General features: G+C 33.1%; 2 protein-coding genes across 2 annotated transcripts; one reads left to right on the top strand and one right to left on the bottom strand.

The window, feature by feature from the left end:
- The first annotated feature begins 2,741 nt into the window (after positions 1-2,741).
- LOC104110542 (gamma-glutamyl peptidase 3-like) lies at positions 2,742-5,403 on the top strand. Its single transcript, XM_009620064.4, has 4 exons — positions 2,742-3,365; positions 3,914-4,078; positions 4,885-5,052; positions 5,172-5,403. Exons 1-4 carry the CDS (start codon positions 3,042-3,044, stop codon positions 5,298-5,300), a joined length of 786 nt encoding a protein of 261 aa, XP_009618359.1. The 5' UTR covers positions 2,742-3,041; the 3' UTR covers positions 5,301-5,403.
- Positions 5,404-7,113: 1,710 nt separating this feature from the next.
- Positions 7,114-17,512, bottom strand: LOC104110543 (oxysterol-binding protein-related protein 1B-like). Its single transcript, XM_009620065.4, has 10 exons — positions 16,715-17,512; positions 15,255-15,611; positions 13,057-13,156; positions 12,488-12,927; positions 11,742-11,897; positions 10,874-11,041; positions 10,656-10,796; positions 9,230-9,460; positions 9,012-9,125; positions 7,114-7,958 (listed from the first exon to the last, which is right to left on the bottom strand). The coding sequence occupies exons 1-10, from the start codon at positions 17,228-17,230 to the stop codon at positions 7,800-7,802; spliced, it is 2,382 nt and encodes a 793-aa protein (XP_009618360.1). The 5' UTR covers positions 17,231-17,512; the 3' UTR covers positions 7,114-7,799.
- Positions 17,513-21,032: the final 3,520 nt, after the last annotated feature.

Raw genomic sequence — 21,032 nt, 5'->3', positions numbered from 1 at the left:
CATTGAATTTCTTAATATAAATACAGAGTTTGAACAAAAGTTACCGGATTCGACCGAACCTGCAACCAACACTGTAGCTTCGACCCTCGTCACAACATATACTAAATAGTAATGGAAGTTACAGTAATAAGATTTTTGTTCTCATTTAATTCATTCTATAACTCTTGTTTCATATTTTAATATTTTTATATTTAATCTTCTACTTGACAATGTCTTCCCCTCGGCCAATTGGTTCCAAACAAACAAAAAAGGAAAATATGCTGCAGTATACTTTTGAACACCTCGAAATAATAAATTGAATCACTTGATCTCAAAAGTCTATTTAACTAGTAGCAATGGTGTACATAAGTTGGGTTACCTAAATCTTTTCATTTATTAAACCAAATTAATAGTGTCCGTATGCTAAATTTATAAACCAAACCAACAAAACTCATTTTTTTTCAATCTCGATTTTTTGCAGTTTTTTTTGTTTTCTAGATTTTTTCTGTCCTGTAAGGTCCTCACATCATAAAATATGTAATTAGTGCTCCAAATCAAACCAAACATTACCAAAATTTTTTTTTCGATTTGAATTATATTTTGGGTTTGGTGCAATTTATCGGTTTTCCTTATACACCATTATTTACCACCATGGGAAGAAAAAAGAAGACTAAATGAAAGTAAAACGTTTTGTCAAGACTAAATATAATAATTAAATGTAAACTTAAGAGAAAAATATGTCCACTTTAAGCCTATGAATCCCATAATCGAATAATTTAAAAACATGCTTAAAATGGAGATGATGACCCATTCAAAAAATAAAAAAGGACAAACGAAAGAATTGACTCAAGTGAGGTATATATTTAGTGTTCCAAACCAACCGGCATCTCTTTAACCAAATTGATAGAGTTAAAGATGTTGGTCAATTTATTGTTTCACACATAAAAACTATAAATTCTGTAGTGGTAAAGGAACACAACTAAAATAACAAACGTTTATATATATATATATATATATATATATATATATATATATATATGTATGTATACTATATATATATATATATGTATGTATACATATATATATATGTATATATGTATGTATATATACATACATTAATAGATTTTCTAATATAAATATAAGGTCTAAGTAAAATTTTATTGGGTCTGCCCATACCCATACGCTATACTCTAGCTTCGTCCTAGTTACATGCCATATATATATATATATAATTTTACTTAGACCTTATATTTATATTAGAAAATCTATTAATGTATAAATATTTACTTGCAAGCTTAGTTCCGTGGTAAGTTCAGAACCCATAAACTTCAAATTTTGACTCCACCTCAATGTGTAAAATTTTTTACACTATACATCAGAGGTTGTTATGTAGGGTATATAAGAATAGTACTGAATATGGTGTATTAGTAATGTTGAGATTAGTTATGCTGAGATTATTTTTTATCGATTGTTTGGTTTGGTACATTAAAGATTTTAAAAGGACGCTTTTGTATTTATACATGCTTATCCATATATTAATAATAATGATAGCTAATCCCATGATTTGCTATGCACAAGAATAATACCGAATATTGTGTATAACAGTTGAAAAATACTAGCAAACAAAGGATTAATAATACAAAGCTAATACATATATTATTTAGCCTATTGCATCAAGGAACTTGACTTATTTTCTAAATAAGTAATCATACTTCTATATTTTGTGGAAGTTACTTGTAAATTTAGGTGATATGATAGTGTAATTTCCTTCTATCCACGTATGGGAATTATATTCAACAATAAATATAAAACTAAGTAACTTGTGTTAGGAGGAAAACTAAACGGGACTTAGTTTTACTTTGGTATAAGTGGTAGCTCAAAATTTATAAAGAAAATCCAACCTAGTATAAAATTGATAGGAAGTATTTTAATTGAAGACCTGATTTTTACTTTTTCTTGACATTAAAAGAACACGAAAATGAAAACGTCTCAATCTCAAATTAATTGGAATCGATATATGAATACTTTATAGTCATTCTATATTTGAAAATATCATACCCCTCTACTTGTAAATAATTTGCATTTAAAATAAAAATACGATAAATAAAAGTAGATCAATATTACATTTTCAATAACATTTAGTCTTTAATAGAAGTAATTCGTATATGTTGAAAGCATAAACATCTCATCATTACCTATAAACTAACTTTTGGGGTTGAATAAAGTTCAAGATCCGTTTTCTTAACATGTATCAGAGTCAGACTCATCTTTATTTTTGGTTTACCCGGTGTTAAACCCTATGTTATATTATCCATATATACAAGATGTCTAGTCCTATGCGTGCAAAGACAATATCGAGCTTCTTTCCATATACACATCTACTTGATGGATTATTTAGGTGTTTTTGGTCAAGATGACCCCCCCCCCCCCCCCAAAACCCCCACCCCACCCCACAAAAAAAAAAAAAAAAAACCAGTCCAGCCAGCAAATTGTGCTGTATATTTTTTAAGATAAAATTAATCAAATAGATATTGCAAGAAACTTTAGTGAAGAAACCTTCGACCTCTTTCATCTTTTATTTTAGTTCTTGTATAGTTCCTCGAAACCATGCATGTTTACTAGTGTATTTAATAATGCTTCTATTTGTTAATTATTAATTCCTCTACTTATTCAAGTTACGATATCAAAACGCGTAGATATATTTCATATGACTAAAAACACAAATGGAATCCTCTTTTTTTCCTTCTATAAATACATCTTTTATTTACTCTCTCAAAACATAAACCAACAAATAGCATTGTCTTGATTCCAAAGCTAAGCGAAGAATTATTATTCTCTCTTCTCTCATTTTCACACACTCACATAGTGATTGCCATCTATGCCACAAACTCCAATCAAGTAGTTGAGATAAACTACTCTCCTTACAGAAAAACTCCTGAAATTTCGTCTTTCAGTACTGAAACTCTAATCAAATAATTGAGATAAGTTACTCTTCTTATAGAAAAACTCCTGAAGTTACGTCTTTTAGTACTGAGACTTTCTGCTTTAGGCGCTCTTTGAGAATGAAGATTGAAGAGGAGAAGATTAAGAGATATGCTTTGTTGTTAGCTGCAAAGGATTCAGATTATGTGAAGAAAGTATATGGAGGATATTTTAATGTATTTTTGGAAGCTTTAGGTGAAGAAGGAGAGAAATGGGATTTGTTTAGAGTGGTTGAAGATGAATTTCCAGATATGGCTGAGCTTCAAAATTATGAAGGATTTGTAATTAGTGGAAGTCCTTTTGATGCATATGGGAATGAGCATTGGATTCTTAAGCTTTGCATTCTCTTACAAACTTTGTTTTTTATGCAAAAGAAAGTTCTTGGCATTTGCTTTGGCCACCAGGTATGTCAAAAGAGTGTAATTACTCTATAATTACTTGTAACCACGTACGTTAAGTGTAATTAGTAATTTGAAAAATAAGATAGGTTATCTGCTATTACAATAAGCTAAAATTCATTATCAAGATAAACTATTTTTACATAATGAGTGTATTAAATCCATGTAAAAAAAAGATAGCAAAAATCCTTCCCCAACACATTGGAAATGAATAGTGATAATATTTTCTAAGAATAAATTAATAAAATCATCCAACAAGTTGGGTAAAGTACATATACCAAAGTGCAAAGGACCACATTGCACACTTGCATCTCTCAACAAAAAAAGTATGCTTTTTTGGGATTTTCCCTAGGTATCTGGTACGTGCATCGGACACGATTAAATTTAGATTCGCACCGAAAAATCTCACATTATGGGGCCAAACACTCCTTAATAAATGCGATTTAATAAAAAGTACTTGCATCTTGCTCTATAAGGAAGACTTTTACTTTTGTCCAAATAAAAAGAGAATTTAAATATCTAATAACATGTATACTCATTTTTCATATTTATAGGTTCTGTGTAGAGCTTTGGGAGGAAAAGTTGGAAAAGCTTGCAATGGTTGGGATATTGGACTAAGGAAATTAAGCATTGTGAAGAACTTCTCTACACATAGTTTCCTTAGTGATTTGGATGAAATCCCACCTGCACTTTCAATCATTGAGTGTCACCAAGATGAGGTATATATCTCTATATTTCTATTGTGAAATCATATTTGTTATGATCCTTGATCGGAAGGTATGGAGGTCGAGGATTAGAGTAGTAGAGTATGTAGTTTAGGGTGTTCATAATAGTAGTATTGGCACGCAGTCTCAATTTTCGTTGGTAGTAGGTTTTTGTTATTTTCTTTCATTGTTGACCACCTTACTATCTTGTTGTTTTATCCTGCTTTTATATGCTTTTTTGGTACTGTCCCTTCTTGTCTATATTTTCATTAATATGGTGCTTATACTTTCCTGAGTCGAGGGTCTATTGGAAACAACCTTTCTATCCTCACAAGACAGGGGTAAGGTCTGCGTACACACTACCCTCCTCAGACCCCACGGTGTGGGATAATACTGGGTATGTTGTTGTTGTTGAAATCATATTTGCTCTAGGGTTCTAGCCTATTGCGAGAGAAGGATCTGTCTCACGTACGGTCACTGAACTTTATCTATTGAAATAGTAAAGTGATAAAACTATTTTTGTCACATTAAATACCAGTAAAGTTCAAATTTCTAGTGTCAGGTTATGACATGCTACTCGCCATGTTGCTGCTTTGCCCAATAGCGAAGTCAGAATTTTCATTAAGGGGTTTAATCAAAGTATATAAAAGTAAACATACGAAAGTCAATATGCATATAAGAAATAATTTTACCTACTTACACGTGTATTTTTCCCGCGAAGGGGTGTCTACCCCTTGCTGTAAGGTGGCTCCGCCGCTGGTTTTGCCACTCTGTAAATTCCCAAATCCAATTCTTTTCAATCAGTTATGACTTATACACAGGTGTGGGAAGTGCCAAAGGGAGCAGAAATAGTAGCAATTTCAGAAAAGACTAATGTGGAGATGTTCACAATGGGAGATCATATATTAGGCATTCAAGGCCACCCTGAATATACCAAAGATATACTCTCTAATCTCATTGATCGTCTCCTTTCCAATGGTTGTATTGAGGTAAATTAAATTAGTTAGAATATTTTTTTTATAACTATATATTTTTGTTTCATGGTTTTGTTACTATTTCATGTTTTCTCTTTCTCATCAATTTTGTATTTTTTTCTTTATATATACAGAGTGGATTTGCAGAAGATGCAAAATCTAAGCTTTATAAAGCTGAGCCAGATAGGAAATGTTTGGAAAGGATTTGCAAAAAGTTCCTCAAAAGAGAGTTGGAATTTATCAATATTCCTGGCAAAATATGATCTTCAGAACTTGACTTTTCTTGCTTCTATGTTTATGTATCGATTATTCATATAATAATCGAAATAATCAAGTATAATGCGGACTTAAATTAACTAAAGGTTATTGATACTTTTGTGTACTTTTTTAAATTCAAAAACATGTTGTGAAATGGAATTCTATAATACATCTTAGAAAATTTATCGGCATTATAATGAAATTTAATTTCTTTCTTGTTATTTCTTTTTCCTTTTCATTTCGAAGTTCAAATATAATTAATGATCGTTCTTATTAAAATGTCAAATAATATGACAAGATTCATCTGTGGGCCATGATCCCCACCAATACGAGTACATCTGAATAAGAGATCTTTATTTTTACACATATATAAAAGATATATAAATTTTAAATAGATATTTGCTAGTGCCTCGACTAATCAGGATTTGCGTCGTCTAAGCTCCCAAATCTAAAATTTTGGAAAGAAGGCAAAAAATAGTCCATTGACTCAGATAGTGATTATTATATTTCACATAATTAAGTTTAGTACGATGTGATGTGAGCACATTTCTAGTGGAAACTCAATATCCAAATATTCCCTTCTCAAACAAAGGATACCACACATATGTCTTTCTTGGATAAATATGTTCTCTCCTTTATAAATAGGTATTAATGGAATAATATTAGTCATATTTTAATTGGTTGAATGTACGGCTATTGGAGTTAATTTTTTTTTTATTTTTCTGGTCGGAGAGATATCATTCTATATAATGTAGAGGCGGATCCAATATTTAAAATTTATTGGTTCTTACATCGACCTTAAGTTATATGTAATAATAGTTGTGTTAACAGTTAAATATTTATAAATATTTACTTAAAGAAAAAAAAGTATAGTTTATTGTATGAAGTGGTCAAAATTTGCAGCTCAAATTTTCTAGAAATTCCATTTGTTGCAACATATTGAAGATTGGTGAACAGTTCTAGGAAGACTTGAGAGAATTTGACTTTAATGAAATTCCTTGACTGTCTTCTTTCTTAGTATAATCACTAAAATTTGACTTTCTTTCTTTTTCCATTGCTTTCCCTTTCATAGTTTGAAACACTAGTGCCAAAAGTGGGAATAGTCTCTTTAGAATAATATAAGATAAATTTTCTCGGACTTATTCTGATATATTTGATATGGTTAAATACACAAAAGCTCCTATACAGTATAAATAATATGACCTAGTTTCGTATACACTCCCTATTTTTTAAAATCAAATACTTACACCCTATACTATAAAAAATTTACACTTTCATGCTAAATGAGGTATATTTCTAACAAACTATATCAAAATAAAATTATTAAAAGACAAATTAAAATTATTAAAAGACAAATAAAAAGATTTAACATATTTATTTTTCAGAATTTTTTTTAAAAAAAGATAAATATTCTTGTTGAAATATTTTATTCACGCCTTTAATTAAAAAAGATAATAAATATTTTTTTGAAACATGTATCTTTCGAAACTCATAAATATGAAATGAGTCAAATGATACTCTTATTTTTATTGAAACATAGTAGTTTCATGATCAAGACGAAAAGAAGCTTTTAATAGAAGAGATTGAAATTCTATAAATCATAGAACTTGATGAAATCGCCAAAATAAATTTCAATCTCACCGATGGAGGGATCAGGGATATTAGGAGAAGGAGGAAGGTGATGATCATCACTTTGAATGCTTGTTTTGAAGCTATAGTAAGAAACTTAGTAGCATATGAGTAGAGGCAATATAGCTTTTTGCTACGAGTTTATCTGAACCCAAAACTTTCGACATAAAATATAGATATATATGTAAATACCTATAGAAAGATTAGATCTGAACTCATAATTTTAACAGTACAATGAATTCAGTGCAATGTACATAAAAGAGCTACAAATAAACTAATATTGCTATTACAAAAATGGACAAGATTAATTCGAGATTTATTCTACAGTACAATTCTCAAAAAGAATGGTCAAGTATGTATAATCAAAAGAATAGCACAATTTGGCATATTATCCTTTTTTTTCTTTTGTCCAGTACTTTGGCATATTATCATTTACAAGTCCTAAAATCAAACAATACTCCCATGGGAATTTAAGGAAAATTTGCAACAAAACACAGTATATAGGAATTGAGAAATCAAACGTTGGAGAAAAAGAAAACCTTTTACAAATGGATATAAGGTCAAAAGAAGGGGGAGGTGCACAAACAGCCATTTCTTGGATGTTATTCAGAGCTTAGCCAATATTTATTTTGTCATGAAATTTTGAACTAAAAATCTTAACTTCAGGATATTTTTGTCCCAAAAAATTGAACTGTAATTATGAAATTCGGAACGTACCGGCTAATTCTAAATAGCAGCTCTTCCACCACCAATCCTTTAGCCTATCTCATTCTGTGGTTTTAGTTTTCATGTACAATTCCAATTCCATTTTGTTTGTTCAGTGTATAAAACCATGAGAATAAGGACCAAGAACAATGGAAGTAAGAAATAGGGGATCAAATCACTTGAGATATTTCACCAAAAATATCAGGACATGATTCCCATTTACCAGTTTCTCTAGCTTCCCAATATCCTCCTTTATATTGATATGTATCACTACCTTTTGGTTTTGCGAACCACCTTGGTTTCCAGCCTCTTTCCTGCATCTTTGATGCCTGCATATACAAAATCTTGATTACAACAACAACAACAACAACAATGCTTCAATCTTAAGCAAGTTGGGGTCGACTATATGAATCTTCATTATTCATGTCGCTCTATTTAGGCTCATTCTGTCCAACAACAACAACTACCCAGTAAAATTCTACAAGTGGGGTCTAGTCATTCTGTCCAATATAATATAAAACATTATTTTTAATAAAATCAAGAAACTCTCTGAAAAAGGAAAAAATTCCTCTAGCACAAAGATTTCTCAATATTTTCTACTAGCAACCATTGGATCGATACTAAACACTAACAGAAGCGGATCCAGAATTTTAATTCTATGGGTTCTACATTTATGGTTCTTAGTATTGAACATATTATATTTTTAAATTTATGGGTTCAGACCCACTATATGTTGCAATTTTAGTGAATTTTTAAACTAAATTAATATTCCATGTCGAAAATACTGGGTTGGATTCAGATGAACCCCGTACTATAACTCTACATATGCCTATGTAAACATACTATCATGCCTAAAGCTTAATCCCGATTAATCTCTATCGTCTGTATAAATCCTTTTCTTCCGTTATGCCCTATTTTTCATTAGGCCTGTTTACTATCTCAATATTCCAACGAGAAAGAAACAATTGCCTAAAGATTTGGAGATACAAACATGGATTATTATCCAGAATGGTGAAAATTTGTAAAGCAAATGATGATGTTCGTTAGTAAACTAATTTTTGAGTAAAAGATGCTTTTCTGACTTAGATGTGAAGCAAACATATAAAAGGAATGATCCTAGTTCAAGAGTTAGTAAGTTCCTCCAAGTTTGATATTGTACATCCATAGAATATTAAGTGAGTAAATACTGATTCATTTGGATGCCTCATAAATATAACCAGGTTATAAGCATGCTAATTACCTTGTTACCTCGTTATAAATCAAGCTAGCGCTTATATTAAACAGTAAACTGGTTGGTAATCACAACTGATATCTGACAAAACCCAAAGTCTAACCATGCTTATTAGAATGTCAATATTGAAGAAAATAACTATTTGTCTCACCTCGCGTTGCCTCTGTTCTAACCGCAACTTTTCTGAATCAGCCATGTCATATTCTCCATTTTCAAGAAACCTTTGGTCAGGTCTCAGCCTTGAATCTGTTGGTGGCAACCTTTGCTGTGTGCAGATACAGAGGTAAAGTACTGATATTAGAATACATTTGAAAGATATGGATGTCCATGACACAAAAAAATGACGTGTCTATTAAAATATCCCTTTACCTTAAGCTCAGGGGAGAGCTCATTCAAGGTGATTGCAAAACGCGTAAAGTTGTACTTTGTTTGGTAATTTGATGGTTTGCTCCGCTTCCAAAGCAAATGTGACTTCGATTCAGAATCTTGTCCTACATCTTCTGATGAACTATCGCCCATGGAGTAATGCAAACTCTCATCCCATTTTCCAGATATTGTTGCCACTCTTTTTCCATTCTTATCATGTATGACTCCATGTACCTGCAAAAATAATTTGAAATGAGATGATTGATGGAAACTTAACCATCCTTTTAGAATAATATCCACTCCTATTACACTACGGAATTTCCCTATGGAATATCCACTCATATTACATTACAAACCACGGCAATAATATGTCTACTAAGAGCAGAGGTAAAATTAAGTTCTCCATTCATCCTGCCACAAAAAAAAGTTCATGCTTGACTTGGCATGAAAATGAAGACAAAATATTTAGTGCTTAACGAGTAAAAATGTGGTATCCGGGTAACTTTTTAATTTGTAACAAAAGAAAAGGAAAAGTAAGAGCCATGTGAACTTCTTGGATTATACCAGGTACGATGAAACTTTCTTTTTTGGAAACCAGGATATTTTGGGAAGGTCTAGAAAGAAAAGGAGGACACTCAGTTTGAAATTACGTACTATTTCATCCCAGTGTATAACTAAGTAGTGCTGATTCAGCGGTCGTGTATTCGTGGTAGAAACAATGAACAGAACAACAGAAGAAGAAAAGGGGAGGAGAGTAGTGGGTGGGTAGCATGATTTGGACCAACAATGATTTTGCACCATTGTGTGCTTTCAAAGTTAATATATATTCTTGGTTGGAGATTTTCTGGGGGAGAATAACTGCTGGGTATATCTTGGAGGTGGGAAATGCCATATACAGCACAACAAGAATTGTTGATTTAGCTCTATCTCATCTTAGTCATGTAATTATATCCAAATTTCAAAGAAAAGATATGTAAAGCAAGAAAGGAGAAAATGTCGAAATAAAAGTTTGAAGAGTGCATCTCTAGATTTGTGGCAACTATGGGCAAGAAAGAATGATAAGCATGGTTCGACTAACACAGAAGTCCACAGAAGAGATATATATATAACACCAAGGACCACATATATATACTATATGTTGAATCCCCTTAACTTCTTTGTGTATTTATTTCTTTAAATTTTGACTCTCCTTAGTGAAAATCCTAGCTCTGCCACTAGATGAGGGAGTACGATAAAATTGGGGGCTGTTTGAGTCCTTCTAAAGTTAGCATTGAGTAAGAAAGTATGCAGCATTTTAAACCAAAATCACCACAAAAAAGACTATGAGCTCCAGATATCATCATCCAGCAGAAGATCACAAGAACGCTTATTGAATTGAACCCAATACTGTGGGAAGAAGACAAGCACTGATAAAGTGAAAATACTGCACCTGGTGAGGATTTCTTTCCACAATAGACTGCTCCTTAAATTTTAGCTTGCAGGAGTAATCTCGATTCCCTCGGATATACATCGTACCATAGTGGTCACAATAGAGTTTTCCTATAATGATGTTGTAGATGGAAGTCGTAACCTGATATAATTCAGTTTAACAGTTCAGCAGCAAGCGCGACAAAAGGAGTTGCAGTCTTTTCAGTATAATATACATACCTTGTTCCACCGAAAAACTTCTCCATCGTCGAACTCCAAGGTAAGGACACCAACAGGGTCAAGTTGAATTGATCGACCCCAGAACTTACTTTTTAAATTTGTATCTCCCCAAAATTTCCAACCTCGACCCGCACAGAGGCATGCAAGAATCATGGGGTGATGACTTACCTATGTCAACAGGAAATACTTTATTACACATTCAGAAAAGAAAGCATGCCAATCTATTCCCTTGTGCCATTAATTTCTGTCAAAATGATTAACTGATAGCCGCAAAAGGGAAATAAACAAACCTTTCTATTGCTAATTTAAGTAATAATGAGCATTGGAGATTTAAGAATGGTATACAAATAATAGTTCTATTTGCCTTGTAGTCTGACCAAATGTGAACAAAATATGGACTTATCAGAAAAATTTCCAATTTATTCCTCTTCTCTTCCTCTAATCCTTCCGCTCGTCTAATTTTCGATATTACTCTTTGCTTCAACTCTAGTCCTATCTCTTGCCTTAGATGCACCTCCGTTTTTACATATCTGTTAGACACTACCTCAAAATGATATCAACAGAAAAATTCCAAGGTGCAGCTGAAGGCAAAAAAGAGGAGCAAAATGACAACCTTTGGAAGAAATTTTATTTAATCCTCGGAAAACTATCAGGAATTGAATGCTACAATTTGATAGTAAAATGAAATATATAACACTACTTCAGCTAACATTCAGAAGATGATGTTTGCATCAGGAAAAAAATCCTTTTAGCCCCTTGCATGTTTCTACATGTGTATAGTAAGTCCATATTTGGAGAACATAAGCAAAAGACAATGATCTCTATAAGTAAAAGGGGACCATTTAAAACCAGCTTCTTTTAAGAGTACCTTTTCTGAGATGAAACGTACTCCCTTGTCTGGGTAATCAGCTTCATATGTCTCTCCTAGTAACGGATTAAATGGCTTGTAAATTCTTCCATCGGTCGAAGCATATCCAGATACAGCAAATGCAGCAATGCTAAGAATCCTCATAATGCTATTTCCCTACAAAGTTTTGCTAACAAAAGTGGTTACATTTTCATATGCGAAAAGATGGCAAACTATGACATGCATAACAGGTGACAGAATCCCGAAGAGAAAGTATTTACAGCAACAGAGTATTGCTTAATTAATTATCGTCTAAATACGAGTTAATAGGTTCCTGATTTCCAATCTAATGATTGGAAAATAGAAAAATACTTTAAGAGAAAAAGTGTCAGATACTACCTTTTATCTTTCTACTAATTGCAGGCAACAGCGAGTAAACTTTTCCACATGTTCAATTTTAAATTTACAAAAGATGAATACTTTTTGTTAATATTGTCATCTATAAGAGGAAATAAGCAATCATTGCGAGTATGCCAACTGAAATATGGGGATCCTCAAACTAAGGAGAAAAGAAGACAACTCAATTAAATTTCATAAATTACAAATTTCCCAACATTTTATTAATCCTTTGAGCTGCAAGCATTAGGTTGGATGAATTTTTAACAGCGATACTGCCAAATATAACAAGAAATATATGATGTATAATAAATGCATGGAAACAACGAAGAAAGATAAACAAAAAGATAAAAGGCCCACAAAACGATTACCGTTTTTCCCCATTCATAAGCTTGGTCAAGAAGGTAAGAGTATTCAAAATCTTCAAAACATCTCTGCAAAGAAGAGAGTGGCTCATTGAAGAACACTGGTAGACAAACTTTAGTTAGATCCTTGCCGATGTTATCTTTGATCATTGACCAAAGGCTTACTCCCTTTTCCTTCTGAGATGGTTCTGGCAATTTCTTTCTCCGCTTAACATAAGGATAATCAGATGTGGCAAATCTAGTACCAGAACTAAGACCATCCTCAGAAGGATGGAACTCTATGACTGCAGAATCAAATGATGATCTTCCATCATCAGAATCGGTGCTTCTTGTGGAACTCGAAGAAAGAATATCTTTAGCATCAAAAAATAAGTTATCAGCATCTACATCATCATCACTTTCCTCCTCTTCGTTGTCAGATCCACTTACACTTCCTCCTAGAAATACTACCAGATGAAAGACATTTAGTAAGTAAACTTTCTCCAAATGGTAAGAGATACAAACTGAAAAATACAATAAGTGAAGTTCAAATAGTTGCACTGCAGCAATGAGAAAAACTGTCTAACTATGCATACCTCTGAATTTATCCAGGGATACTTCAGAAGAAGTTTGACGATCTTTTGCTTGTCTGTGACCCTCATCAATAAGAGTGTTCTCGAGGTCGACTTTTTCTGTCTGTGGGTGGGCAGAATAAGAGCAGTTTTAGTGTATCATAAAGCACATGAGTCTCATATGTGACTCTGAGGTTCAACTAAGCAGAATTCAACAAACAAATTGTAAGTACCTCAACTACAACCTAAATTCAATATCGTAAAAAGTCATAATGGCTTTCAGATTGACACCAACATCGGGATTCAGCAAGTAAATCAAATAAAAATAAGTTCAACTGGCATTACTGAAAACATAGAAGAAGAACCATTTTGGGGCGTAAAGAGAGAAGATATGCGCTCGTATTGCTTATCTGAGATCTGATGTTTAGTAATTCCAGTTGTACGTCAAATGCATAGAAACCTTTTGTTACCTAAATTGCAGTAGTAGTACACACCAAAAGCAGACATTATTCAGCCGAAACTCTCGTAAGTCATAAAAATGCTGGTATGTTCCAAATAACTTCTTAATCATGATTTTTCATTTTATTAGACAGAGAAAAGCATTTCCATTTTGCTGTCGAGAAAGAAGCTAATCTGGCACCTGATGATTTCTCATGCAATACAACGACATATTCGGACAAGCTTTAAATTTTAGTAACTTTTAGCCCATTATAGAAGGATGTTACTCCTGCCTTTGCAAATAATAAGTCATAAACTTTCCACTTCCTCTCCTCTCCTTCAGCTGGTCTTTTGTCATCGTTTTCTCATTCTTCCTCTGTCTAACTTTACCAGAGCCACTACAATATATTTCATTTTAAAGTCAAGATTCACTCCTGTCTTCCTGTTCTGTTCTAATTTTTTCCCTAATTATGAGCCCTCCCCAAAAAAGATATATCTACACTATGCAATTTTCTTCTTTCTATTCCGTTCTATTAACAGAACTAACAGTGTAAGTGCTCCAATCAGCTCCTGAAGTTGAAGATAACAGAAGCTTCTTCTTGTAGTGATAATCTGCTTGCACCATCCTCATAACCAGAATTGGCACTGCTTGGAACTTCAAAGTGCTCTTCTTAATGTTACTCCGAAACAAACTCTCGTAAAAGCTTAAGCTTAAGAGCTTTATCCATAAGTAATGAAAGGAGACTTTTAGAAAACCCTCATGCCTTCTCTGGAGACAGAGATCTTACTGCTACCTCCGAGTCTGACAATCTAGTCTTCTAGGCTTTTCGCTTTTAGAATCCTCTTTCTCTCTGATCCTTCGTGCGTGAAGAATCTGTACTAAATAGGTAGGGGTAGGACCATCTTGTTGCACTTCAAGCTCATCAACTTCTGCAGAAATGTTTATTTAGTTCTTCTCATCTAGCATGTAATCGTAATACAGGCCTGATGGTAATTCAAATAAAGCCCAGTAATTGATGACCGCCAGCTTTATTATTAAGGCAGAAGCAAAGCATGAACCATATTCATCAGTTAATTAGCTAAGTCAACTAGAATGGAGATTCAACAAGAGTACAGTCGAAGAAATTTCTTACAATATGCTGTAGAGTCAAGAAAGAAACTCCTTAGACTAGTTCAATTCAATTGAGCGTAAATGTAATATATCTCTCATCAGCCAAACACTTCGTGTGAAATTGAAGTTTTCCTATTCGGTTTCACAACAAAATGGAATTCAAGATATGTTTGAAGTTTTCTCTCATTGACAAGACTCTTCAAATGAAGGATTTATGCTCTATTTGCTACTAGTATTTTAGATTTTTTCACCTAAAGTGCACTTGTTGTAAGCCATACTCTATTATGAGAAGCGCTAGTGTTTATACAACTCTTCAAGCCAAATTGAAGTCATCCACTTTGGTGTAGACCAAAATAAAATTCTACATTTGAAACTTTTTTCTCATTGACGAGACTCTTCAAGTGAATGATTTTTGCTCTATACTGCTACTAGTTAAGATTTTTCCATACAGAGCACTCCTTGTAGGCTATTCTATATTATGAGAAGCACTAGTGTGAATAAGAGCTGCTCAGTATATCTCATCTTCCTAAGCCTTTCGATAACTGTGGAACTTCATTCGATAACCATTTGACTCCATAAGTGTTATTCTCTAATGGCAAAACGTACGAAATGGTTAGCAAGTAGAAGTTGCTACAGAAATAGCAAGATCGTGTCATTTTCTAGCAGGTCATACCTCCAACTGTCCCAATTTATCAAGCAGTCGCATCTGCTTCCGCTTTAGCTGCAGTAGATGACTATGCAATGCTACAAATTCATTCCTCATAATCTGCTCACTGTCCCGAATCACAACCTCACTTACACCATCCTCCAAGAGTCGCTGCCTCAACTTTTCAGTTGACAAAACCACATTCTCATTCATTTGAGTCTCAAGAACAGGATCGCTTGTTGGAAACATCTTCTTGGCCGCAACCAATGCCTCCAACCAAGTATGTCTGTCCTCCCTTATTTCTGCCCTCAAATGCAGCCTCTTTGTGCCAGTATTTATAGAAAACCTCCGATCATCTGATCGACTTTCCCTTACTGATGAGACCTATAAAAACATTAAACGGTTAGTAGAATATCCAACTCCGAAATCAAAGCAATTGGACAAACAAAACAAACATCCATGTTACAAATTGATCTTTTCTATGGCACACAAACAAAAATTCAGAAACAGCACAGTTTCTACAAATAGGAATTCCGCTATTAACCACTAGGGCACTTTTGATACGTGCGCTCATAATGTACTTGTCTCAGTTTATATGACATTTTTTATTTTTGATGTTCCCAAAGATAAATTTTCTAAAATTCAAACCTTTTCAACTATTTAACTTTAAACAGTAATGTGACGACTCTACCAATACACTACTTAATTAAGTGACTCCCTTTGTTCAATTTAGTTCTCCCGTTTGATCTGGACGTAAATTATTAAGATAACAGTTGAAAATTTACTTGTGTTTGATAAATTTGACTTTTTTTAAAAAAAAATGAACATTGTGTAGAAAGTAGGTGCCAAAAATCCTTTGAAAGCTGAAATATTTTAGAATTTGGATTAATGCAGAGGAAAAGTTTTCATTGTAGAATTACGAAGACAATTTTAAGATAAACCTAAAACAGAAAGTTAAACAGCTAATTTTTGCCACAAAGTTTAACTCAAATTTTTTTATCTTGATAACTGAAAAAGTTTTAAAATCTACCCTTTTTCACTTAAATACCAAGCTTCGACAAAATTCGAACTCGTGACGTCCGTCTAACCCACACATCACGCACGATGCTCTTACCACTTGATCAAAGCCTTGAGGGAATTTCTTTTTTCTTTTTGATAATTGTGGTGTACTTACCAGTTTGCACACACCTCAAATAACCTATCACCACCGGCAGGTACCACGTAACACCACCAAGTCTTGGACAAATGGAAAAAAATCACCTAGTGTTTTGGTCTTCGCTAGGATTTGAACCTCAAGTTCTCAACCTACTTCATTGATCACTAGGCCACACCCTTGGACGCTGGTGGAAAAATTTAACTCAAATTGTCCTCATAGACTTTGCTATTATTCGAATAACATCACATTAAATGAGAACTTGTTATATGATTTAATTACAACTAAATATTTCTCCAAAAAAGCTTCGTATCAAGGAAATATAATTATATACCTTGAGGTGGATTTCTCCGAACGGTTTTCTCCGGTGAGATCGCGAAGAGCTGCTCATCGGCGAAGTATTAATCCTCCGAAACGATTTTTGCCCAACGATCATCGATCCTTTCTCCGTTTCTAAATTCGTCACAATCTTATGCCGCCCATGAATTTTGTAATACGAAAGAACGCCGTCGTGTAAAACAAACCACCGCGGCCTCCATCCTCTTCCGTAATTCACCCATTTATATAAAATTCCCGAAATGCCATTGCCTACATTAATATCATTCATCCTCGCCGAATGAAATTCCGACGACGTCGTGCTGGACGGGCGGAGTTGATCGCTGGAGAATTCGGTTTCGCCGTTATTGACGGCGGCGCGTGATTTGGAAGTATGGGAAGGAGGTGACCGCGGCTGTTGCATGTTGAGGAATTTAGCTAGTGGTATATTATTTGAGGAAGAGGATATAGTCGCCGGCATTGCTGCCGGCGTGTTCTGATCAGCAACGTCGGTGTTACAACAAAGAGAATGCATTTTTTTTTTTGCTTTTGAGATTATTATTAAAAAAAAAAAATCACTGTAATTCTTCCTAAGGAGAAAATTGTGGATTTATCTGAATTTGTTTAAGAGGCGGTTTTTCCCGCGAAAATCGGAGCTTTGAAATGTAATTTGGATATATTCAAAGATAATTACTCTCATCATTTTCCGCAATAAAAAAAGAATATTATTATTGCTCGTAAAAAGGCATGAAAATGTTATGAATGGGGAAAAGGGGGAGAAGACGGCGGCAGTGACGGCGGCGAAAGAGGAGAATGATTAACGGAGATACGGCGGCTGAGATTTGTAAAGATTAAGGAAAAGGGAATTTTATTTTCCTTTTTTTTTTTTTTTGGAAAATGGAATTTTTCAAAACACGGTTTAGTTAGTTGATGTCACGGAGGAAATCTATGTGGGGCCAAATGAGGATGTACGTGCTATCCTCTAGCTCAAGTTACATATATTGTCGGTCAAAAAATAATTATATTCGCTAGTTAAATATATAAATAATTATTTTACCGATTATTATCTTTAAAACCACTATATTATGTAATTTTTCCTTTCTTTTTTCTCTTTTTTTCTCTATATGCATCTAATATTTTCAGTACGATTAACTTTTAGGCCTGAAGTCAAGACCTTTAATTAAGAATTGAGACAATCAGAGTAGTTAAGAATCCTAACAATTAAATTTAAATAATGCATATTTACTATTCCTATATTAAAGGGATTCAATAATTTATTATATAAAGAATTATGTTTATCACAATATAATTCTCGGATGAAGGGATTTAATTGAACCCCTTTTTACCTTTTACACTACTATTAAATGGAGGAATCTCATTCATTATATCAGTACACTTTGTGCATAGGTGAAGCTAGTATTTCAAGTTACTAGATTTAGAATTCTAATTCGTTTAAGTTATTAGATTTTAAATTAAGAATTTATACATTTCAACGGTTTAAGTTATTAGATTTTAAATTAAGAATTTATACATTTCAACGGATTTTTTAAGATAAATATAATGTTTGAACCAAATTACTAGGTTTGGGCAACACTACTAGAAATCCGCTAAACACCGACCAAAAAAAGATCAAAGTTGGTCGGTTATGGCCAATTACCGACCAAAACGCGATAATTTATGTGTGGACGGTATTTTGACGGTCGGAAAGGCATACCGACCAAAGTTGGTCGGAAACTACCGACCAACGTTGGTCGATCAATTAAATTCAAAAAACAAATATTGCAAAAAAAATCGACCAAAGTTGGTCGGTTTTTTAATTATGTAATCAAAAGATTTACCATCTGGGAATCGAATCGGGGTCTATACTGTGGCAAGATACTATTCTACCACTAGACCATTGGTGCATTTTGATTTAAGATTGTTTTTTATTTAATTTATACACTTTAATTATATTTTTGCACGAAAATAACCGACCAAAGTTGGTCAGTTTTATTAAAAAAAAAACTTTGGTTGGTTTTTTAAAATGGCCGGTCGAATTAACCGACCAATTTTTGTCGGTTTTTTTAATATTAATTTTTATTTATTTTAATTGAAAAACCGACCAAAGTTGGTCGATTTCTTGAAAAATAAATTTTGCGGGACTCAAAAATAGTTTTCCGCATTTTTGCACCAAGGAAAACCGACCAAAGTTGGTCGGTTTCATAAAAATAAAATTAAAAAATAAAATATTTTGAAAAACCGACCAACTTTGGTCGATTTTTTGACCGATCAAAATTGGTCGGTCTACCTTGGTCGATTTTTACCGAATTTCTAATAGTGCAAACTCGTAACATGTACATTAGCTCCGCCCCAAACTCCGTGGATGGTTTATCATTTCCCTTCTACTTTAGTAGAGATGTGTTGCAAAAAGAAAATAAGATGCATGTTGAGGTATGAAAGTAGTATTTTTCCTAGTTTGTATTGTGTAAAATATTAATGTTACTTAAGAAAAATTAATGTTATGAAAATATTTATGAAACATTTTACGAAAGGAAATGCCTTCCCGATTGATCGAAGAGGGAAGTGATAAAAAGATGTTGAATATATCACATTTGACTACCGATTGAGTAACATATATCCATTTGCAAAAGGTACATCATCAAGAAACTTGAATAAGCAACCTAACAAAGAAGTGAGCTACTAAATTAAGGAAAAAAGAACCTCTTATTTAGGAGTCAAATTTTTGTTCTGCCCCCCCCTGAGAGATGAGATAATTTAGGAGAGGGAGATATGAGTGGGGCGGTTGATAATTGAGAAGTGAGGGGTGTTATTAGGATTTTGTGTTATAAAGATCTGATAGTCTCTAAGTGGGATGGGCTTGTGTAGTATATATATATATATATATATATATATATATATATATATATATATATATATATATATATATATATATTCATTAATTAATTTTAATTTAAATGGTTAGGTGAGCGATTATTTAGATTAAGTCTTCTGTATAATATAACAAATCTTATATCATTATAATAGTACTCCATATTGAAGCAAAACAATTTATTTTGGGCTTTAGAAGTATCTTAAAAACCAAAGTAGTATCTTTTTCCTGTTTTCCGTATCAATTTATCTTGTCATTTAGAACATGATTATAAACTAGTAATTTTAGTACTTGTTCCGGAGCCGTCAATATGAGCTTGGCCCGTTAGCCCATCCCATGATTTGGCAGGATTGGGGCTAGAGTTTTGGAGCCCATTTTAAAACGAGGCTTTTAAGCCCGGTCCGAGTTAGCCCGTGATCCGCGAGGCTTGACTGAAGCTGGTCTGGGCCGGCCCGTGGGCCTAATAAAAATAATTATTTAAAATATATAAAATATAAAAAGTATATTGCCTCTAGCGATGAAAAGTCATAATTAGATCTTTACTTAGAGGAACTAAAGTTTGATCTTGAGAAGTTCCAAGAGATGGATGTTGTCATGTATTTGAAGGACCATTCTAGAAAATATCCCTATCTTTTAGTGATGGCACATGATCTTAGTATTCCTAATACCATTATAGCATCAAAATCAACATTTGGTATTGGTGGGCGTGTTCTTACAACGTACAGAAGTTGCATCCATCGTATAAATGTCCAAACACTTGTTACTACTCGAATTTGCCTGCACGGCTTTTCCCAAACTCAAAGTGGTGATTTTTTAATGTGAATTTAAATATTATTAGTTTTTAAAATTTAATTATTCTTAATATTTAACTAATTAATATTGCATATGAATTGTAGATGTAGATAAAAGTGAACATGTTAAAACAACCTTGTCACAAGCGGATTCAAATGTATTTGATGAAGATGAAGTATTGGATATCCCATAAGCGTCATGGACGTTCGCTTGAATAGTTTATTTTGAGTTTTGACTATTAGTGAATGAACTGTAGCCTTGTCTTTTACGTTTTAGTGTTTATTGTGATATATTGGAACAATATAAAAAGTTATTAAGTTTTGCGAAATTTTTTCAATAAAATATTTTTTAACTTTTAAATATTTATCTTTTTTTTTAGGTTAGAGTTTAAAGAAAAAATATAAAATTATATTTTAAAAAATGATGAGCCGGCCTGTGGGAGTCCGCAACCCACAGAGGATGGGGTGGACCGACTATTATAAGACCCATCAAAATGATGGGCTAGCCCAACCCAATATTTCAAATGCTAAAACCCACGTGGGCCGGGCTAACCTGGCCCGACCCATATTGACCGCTCTACTTGCTATTGTATTTTATCCTCATAGTATATGCTTATACCTATAATTGCTTTCCAATAAAAAGAAAAATATTGGAAGGAAAGTGCACGTATACTCAG

Source organism: Nicotiana tomentosiformis, chromosome 11 (assembly GCF_000390325.3).
Source record: "Nicotiana tomentosiformis chromosome 11, ASM39032v3, whole genome shotgun sequence".
Lineage (NCBI taxonomy): Eukaryota > Viridiplantae > Streptophyta > Magnoliopsida > Solanales > Solanaceae > Nicotiana > Nicotiana tomentosiformis.
This window is presented reverse-complemented; position numbering and strand designations above follow the sequence as displayed.

Coding starts and splice junctions, on each gene's coding strand:
- LOC104110542 (XM_009620064.4), top strand. CDS start 3,042: ATGAAGATTGAAGAGGAGAAGATTAAGAGATATGCTTTGTTGTTAGCT. Junction 3,366..3,913: donor GCATTTGCTTTGGCCACCAG/GTATGTCAAAAG, acceptor TCATATTTATAG/GTTCTGTGTAGAGCTTTGGG. Junction 5,053..5,171: donor TTTCCAATGGTTGTATTGAG/GTAAATTAAATT, acceptor TTATATATACAG/AGTGGATTTGCAGAAGATGC.
- LOC104110543 (XM_009620065.4), bottom strand. CDS start 17,230: ATGCATTCTCTTTGTTGTAACACCGACGTTGCTGATCAGAACACGCCG. Junction 11,898..12,487: donor CTTATGAATGGGGAAAAACG/GTAATCGTTTTG, acceptor AAAACTTTGTAG/GGAAATAGCATTATGAGGAT. Junction 11,042..11,741: donor TACGTTTCATCTCAGAAAAG/GTACTCTTAAAA, acceptor CTGTTGACATAG/GTAAGTCATCACCCCATGAT.